This window comes from Gobio gobio (assembly GCF_949357685.1).
Source record: "Gobio gobio genome assembly, chromosome: 13".
Taxonomy (NCBI): Eukaryota; Metazoa; Chordata; class Actinopteri; order Cypriniformes; family Gobionidae; genus Gobio; species Gobio gobio.
The window spans coordinates 4,866,285-4,873,736 of NC_137106.1; the positions used below are offsets into that span (position 1 = coordinate 4,866,285).

General features: G+C 40.3%; 1 protein-coding gene across 1 annotated transcript in view; it reads right to left on the reverse strand.

Annotated features, from left to right (window-relative positions):
• Positions 1–1,267: 1,267 nt before the first annotated feature.
• The window catches only part of plcb2 (phospholipase C, beta 2), a gene marked incomplete at its 3' end in the record, with an annotated part of 75,907 nt that continues 69,722 nt past the window's right edge, over positions 1,268–7,452 (reverse strand). Inside the window, exons 31-32 of the mRNA XM_079833971.1 lie at positions 7,232–7,330; positions 1,268–1,435 (exon numbers count right to left, since the gene is read on the reverse strand). Of these exons, the coding sequence (XP_079690097.1) occupies positions 1,268–1,435; positions 7,232–7,330 (267 nt within the window). The remainder of the gene's footprint in view (positions 1,436–7,231; positions 7,331–7,452) is intronic.

A 7,452-nucleotide genomic window follows, 5' to 3' on the forward strand; every position in this document is an offset into this window, starting at 1 on the left:
TACAATCATTCGTGCTGATCAGCCCGTCTGCTTTATTCAGTGATATGGACCGGCCGACTGTGAACTGTAACTGTTATCTAGGAGACCGTCTGAATAATTGTGTGTGTGTGTGGGCCGACCGCTGATGGTTGGACTGACTCACTGTCATTCTCCATCCTCTCTTCACAAGATCCATCATTTCTGAGCGAGAACACGCCGGCGGACGCTTCAGACACAAGTATTGAATTCATTTCCTCCCTCCGGCTCAATCAAACCACCACATTCTCTTCTTCAACATCATTTTACTTGTTTACAACTTTTGCCACTAAAAGCAGATCCGACCACTAAACACTAAAATACAAAGTGCATCTCTTAAATTATTTTGGTGTGCATCAATAGAATATGGAATTAATAAAATAAATCTCAATGACATACAGAAATAAATTACAGTATATTGATTCATATGTAGTGTAGTATATTTGCATTGCAGCATGACAATTGGTGGGCAAAATATTAATATTTAAATGCAAAAAAAAAAAAAAAGATCCTAAAACAGGCGTAATTTAATATTTTATCATATTTTCAATCATATTTAACCCATAGTCAATACATATATATTTTTTGCATAACGTTGCGTTAACAAAACAAAAAAAATCACAATGCAAAAAATCCTAATGGTTCTAAAACACGCTTAATTTCCTTTAAAATTATGTTTCACCCCATAATAAAAAGCAAAACAATTTTTTATATATATATTATTGCTGTCAAATCGATTAATCGCGATTAATCGCATCCAAAATAAAAGTTTGTGTTTACATAATATATGAGTACAATTATTATTATGTGTATATAAATACACACACATGCATATTTAAGAAAATATTATTTCTTATATTAAAAATACTTATAATATATTAAAAAATATTTATATAAAATATAAATATATATACATGCATGTGTGTGTATTTATATATGCATAATAATTATACACAGTACACACATATATTATATAAACACATATTTTAGATGCGATTCATCCAAAATCTGAAATATTTCACAATGCTTAAAAAATCCTGATGATCCTAAAAGTTTTCAGAGTCATTTCTTATTTCTTCCTTTTTATTCTGGAGTGAATTACATCCCTTATGTGATCTTTATACGCTAACATTCCTTGATTTTTCTGTACGTTTGAGTGCTAAAGTCTATTACAGCGATCAAGACCTCCGTGTTGTCTTACCTAATGAAATATAAACAAGAGTAACATGGTAAATATTACAGTAGAGCTGGTTTATCCAGTGAAAACCTGAAACTGTCCCGTCTGTTCAGGGCTCTTCTCGCTGGCCTTTTCCACGTGCTCCGGGAAATGAGGTTTGATGCAGGAGTTCACGGCCTCGGACAGATCGGCGGGCAGCGACCACATCTTCTTAGCGTGTTCTGCCACAGCGTCTTTGTTGAGCTGAACACAGAAGGGAAGAAGAGACACCAGTGAACAGCTAGTCAACGTCACAGGTTTTCCTGCTTGAATGTTGATTATTTCCTCATATTCTCCATTGTTGCGGCTCCTCTCTTCCCAGTCTGTCAGAAACGCTCATTTACTTCCTGTCGCTATGAAGCCTCTCCTTCGCTTAGTTTGTTTGGGAAATGCCATAACCGCCAGTTTCAACCAAGTGGCAACTCCCGCAGTTTCTCTTGAAGCCGATATGGAAGTGAGTTAAACTGCAGTTCATGGACTGGCCACTAGAGGCAGACTCCAGAAGGAGCAGAATCTCATTGAGCTCATGTTCAAATGCCCAACTTTACAGCAGAAGAACACATGTTTACAGTCTGGGACAAATTGTGGTTTTGGTCTATACGGATAATTTTGCCCTTCATGACGACTGTGAGGGGGGCGAATTATTTTATAACTTCGTTTACATTATATAACGCCTTAAAGTTCTGCATAATTAAGGGCGTGGCCACTTTGAGTGACAGGTGGATTGTAGTTTGTCTGTTAGTCATCACGTCACCTCAGCTCCGCCCACGTCCCGCCTCTTTGCCCATTTTCTGTTATCCGGGAGTGAAGCGCGATCACGCACTGACAAGATGGCCGACTTTACGCTTCAAAACGGCTCTTCTTAATCCTATGGGTGACGTCACAGACACTACATCCATATTTTTTTACAGTCTATGGTTTCAACACACTACTAACTAACTCAAGCAGGCCCCGCCCCTTTATTATGCGTATTAATTATTTAAATGAGGAATATTGAGACGTGTTGGTTCCCGGAAGAAGACTACAATGGAGGCGTTTGAGGAGTTCAGAAACACTGACACTGATATAAAGAAGAGCTCGAACAGCAACATCACACACTAAAGACGGATGAACATGGAGTGTCAGAGAAAGCTGATGACTGTAAGCTTAAACCGCAGATGGTTTATCCGAAGTGACGAGCAAGTCCTGAGAGATTCGAGCGCTTTCTTTAAACATTCTCCGTCTGTTCCCGTCACAGAGATGCTCACGTCAGCAAGAGTCTGGTTGCCGTCCAAAGCATGTGAAACCAAAATACATCTCCATAAAAGCTCACAGTCCAGGTGTTATTGCAGGTGACAGCACATCTGGGCCATTCACAGGAAGATTCACTGATAAAGTCATAATTGTTCTCTCAGATGATTCAGTTTCTGAATTAGTCACAGGCTTCTCTTCCAGTTATTACAGTCATCACATTATTTCATTTCACTCTAAAAAAATGCTGGGTTGTTTTAATCCAATTTTGGGTCAAATATGGACAAACCCAACCATTGGGTTAAAAATATAATTTAAAATGTTACCTAACGGCTGTGTTTGTCCATACCCACCCAACATTTATATGTGGGGCCCAAATGGGATTGTCCAAAATGGCCCCAAGTTAATTGCCCACATGGATTTCATATAGGATGGCACTTGCTACTTGGTGGGACCCAAGTGGGACACATGCACAAGACCCATCTCGGTCCCATCTCGGTCCCACAAGACAATCCCATATAGAGCCAATTTTTCAGCCCATGTGGGTATGAAATGGGCTGAAAAATGGGCTCTATATGGGATTGTCCGCGGGTTCCATAATGGCCCCATGTGTCAATTGCCCACATGGATTTCATATAGGATGGCATTTATTACTTGGTGGGACCCAAGTGGGCAACATGCACAAGACCCATCTTGGCCCCATGTGGGTATGAAATGGGCTGAAAAATGGGCTCTATATGGGATTGTCCGCGGGTTCCATAATGGCTCCATGTTAATTGCCCAGATGGATTTTATATAGGATGGCACTAGTCAACAGGTGGGACCCAAGTGGGCAACATGCACAAGACCCATCTTGGCCCCATGTGGGTATGAAATGGGCTGAAAAATGGGCTCTATATAGGATTGTCCACGGGTTCCATAATGGCCCCATGTGTCAATTGCCCACATGGATTTCATATAGGATGGTACTTACTACTTGGTGGGACTCCACTGGGCAGTTTACACAAGACCCATCTTGGCCCCAGCTTTAACCCAGCCATAATTTATATGTGGGGCCCATGTGGGTATGAAATGGGATGAAAAATGGGCTCTATATGGGATTGTCCGCGGGTTCCATAATGGCCCCATGTGTCAATTGCCCACATGGATTTCATATAGGATGGCATTTATTACTTGGTGGGACCCAAGTGGGCAACATGCACAAGACCCATCTTGGCCCCATGTGGGTATGAAATGGGCTGAAAAATGGGCTCTATATGGGATTGTCCGCGGGTTCCATAATGGCCCCATGCCAATTGCCCAGATGGATTTTATATAGGATGGCACTAGTCAACAGGTGGGACCCAAGTGGGCAACATGCACAAGACCCATCTCCGTCCCCAAATTTGGGTTGAAACAACCCAGCATTTTTAAGAGTGATTGGGCCCTATCACACACCCGGCGCAATGTGTTTTTTTGCTAGTTTCAGCTCGACGCAGTTCTCATTTTCACGTCCAGCGTCTCATTGTTTAAATATCAAATGCACTGGCGCATCTGTTCGCCCATGGGCGTCTGGTCTGAACACCAGGTGTGATCAGGAGCATTGTTGGAGTGTTGCCATTTTGAGAAACTGAAAACCACTGACCATTGACCAACACACACCTGCTCTAAAGTCAATAGCGCAGTATTTGTGTGTTATTTAAAGGGTGTGTGTAAGACCGCTAAAATATCATTCCAATGCCGGTAACGAGCTGCGGTTGAAGGTCGTTGTGCGTTCGTGTTTCAGCTGGGCAAAATGGATTTCATTATAATATTCTTTATCTGGCTCCATTTATCATATTGTCGAATTTAGGATAGAATGCCAATTGGTTATTTGGTCATTTATATTTAATATTTAGTCACACATTTAATCATTTCGTTTAACCTTTTGTTGCAATTACATCGTTCCATACTGGAGATGGTTAATCAAAAGGATCAAATTGTAAATGTATAATGCAAATTACATAATCAATTAAAAGATAATTCATACATAACATCAAATATTCCGAAATAGCCTAAAGAGTGAAAGATTTCCTGACTTTCTGAATTTTACGTAGCACAGAACGTTTTCTGTGTTATGGGCCGATCTTGTTAATAGTATTGTGCCCCGAACTCACTTCTACATCGCTTTAAATAACTCAGACCAGACCGAAACCTTTTTCAAATGGAAATACATGATAACAAAGGGAATTTAAATGGAATCGAGCTGCCATTTGTCTGGATTGGAAGAAGATACCAAATGGCTCCAAAAGCCACACCCACCGTCATGAGTAAAATATCTCTAAGCTCTAAAAACTCTTATTAATTTCTTGTATATTTCTGTGGGGATGAGATTTTTGTACCATTCACACTGAGACATTTGAAACGATATCAAACACATATAATACAGTATAGTGAGAATTGACATTGAATCCAATAGATTTTGGGTGAATTCTAAGTGATCTCTCAACATGAAGTGGAGTAAGATAGGGGATATTCGGGGCAAGGTAAATACATGCAAATGAAGGCCATTCTCAGTTGATTCACTCAGTGGGACGTCGGCTGCGAAAAAACTGTTCTCTCAGTGAGTTATTGTCTTTCGCCAGACAATCTGGAGTTATGCAAATTTTCAGTCTTTCAGTGTGTTAGTAATATGAGCCTATAGGCGGTGCACAACACGCGTACACTCTGATTATTACACACACAAGGATGCGCAGCAGCACACACACACACCAAATATTACAAATAAAAGGATTCCTCTCTGGAGAAGCATTCAGTCTTTGTGTATGTAAATAGTGAATCCACCATGGTGCGAGCACAACTGGCTTTTAAAGGGAAAGGGAGATGAGACTCTGATTGGTTTATTGCACGTTACGCCCAAAACACACCCATGACTCATTAAGAGACGAGGGACGACCCTTTTAGACCATGAGCCTGGAGCGGTGAGCGTTTTTCCGTCGTTAAACTAGCAAAAGTGGATTCGGACACGCCCTAATGGTGCATTCACACACCAGACGCGAATGAAGTGTTAAGCGCGAGTGATTTACATGTTTAAGTCAACGCAAAGACGCGAATAGACATTCAGCGGCGAGATTTGAGCGTTTGACGCCCGTAACGCGTAATTCTTACGAGTTGAAAAACTGAACTTTGGCGGATATTCGCGGATATAACCAATCAGGAGCTTGCTTAGTAGTGATGTGATCACGAGCAGAGGCAGAAATCTGAACAACAATGGAGGACAAAATCATCGTTGCTGTTTGTGGAGCTGCATACGTAACTTTGCCCATCAGGATTTGATCAGAACAAAAGCTGTTTCAGAAGTTTTTTGGATGGTTATGATACCGTTCAAAAGTGTGAGGGGTTGGTAAGATGATTTAATGTTTTTAAAATAAGTCTCTTCTGCTCATCATGGCTGCATTTATTTAATCAAAAACACAGTCAAAATAGTGAATTATTATTATAATGTAAATCATCTGTTCTCTATGTGAATATACAGTAAAGTGTCATTTATTCCTGTGATCAAAGCTGAATTTATCATCATTACTCCAGTCTTCAGTGTCACATGATCCTTCACTAATCATTCTCATATGATGATTTGAGCTCAAGAGACATTTATGAATATTATCAATGTTGAAAACAGTATTTCTGTGGAAACTGAGATGCATTTCAGGATTCTTTGATGAATAGTAAGTAATAGTAATAGAAATATAATCTTTTGTAACATTATAAATGTCTTAACTGGCACATTTGATCAATGTAATGCATCTATAGGGCGTATTATTAGGGGCCAAGCACCGAAGGTGCGGAGGCACCTATTGTAATCGTTAGATTTCTACTTATTATTATTCCGCCATGGAAGTCTATGGCAGCCCATAGAACCGTTTGCGGAAAAATTATGAAATTTGGTACACTGATAGAGGTCATTACCAATAGTACCCACACCAATTTTGGAGTCTCTAAATCAATCTTTCTAGCGCCACCACCTGTCCAAAGTTTGACTCATGTTTTTGCTAATAACTTTTGAACCATAAGGGCTAGAAACAAAATCTTTTTTTCTTTCGATTCATTGGTTCAAGCCGATTCGATCGCACCCTATGACGTCATTTCCGTCATTACAATGTTCCCGCCATTTTGAATTAACCGAAACCCAACTTTTTCGAACTCCTCCTAGGCCGTTGGTCCGATTTTCACAAAAATTGAACCAGATCATCTCCAGACAGGGTTGGCAAAAAAACATGGAATTCAAGTTGATTCGTTAAATCGTTTTTGATTAACACGCAAACAAATTTTACGTAACGCTTGAAAAAACACACTTAAGGCTATATCTCCGCAACGCTTTATTGTATTCAAACCAAACTTGGTACATGTCATCACAATCATGACTTGAGGTAACATGCAGCGTTTCGGCGCAGCGCCACCTACTGGTCCAGAGATACGAAAAATGGCTATTTTTACTTATAACTTCTGAACTGTTTGTCCAAAAATCATAAAAGTGATCTCGTTAGATTCAGGACGGCATGCCGAGTCGTCTGATATCCAATTTTACCATATCTTGGTGGCGCTATAATAGAACAAAACATGACATTGGCACTATACAACTCAATGTTTTAATGTGGTGTTTTAACGGTTTTGCTTCAAATGTCTTTACTCATTTTTTCAGTTGGTCTGCTGCTATCTTCCTTGTTTGCTTCTGTTGCGCTTGGCCCCGTTAATGGCTGCTTGCAGCTATATTTATTATTATTATTATGTGAGGAACATGTGGTCAGTGTTTACCTGGCTGATCAGATCTCTGATGTTCGCCAGCGTGGCGGCCTGTTTCTTCTTCAGAATCTGTTCCTGAGGTGAACCGTCGCCGCTGCTGTTCTCCGCCGACTGAAAGAGAGTTACATGCGTTATCAGCACACACACACACACACACACACACACACACACACACACACACACACACACACACACACACACACACACACACACACACACACACACACACACAC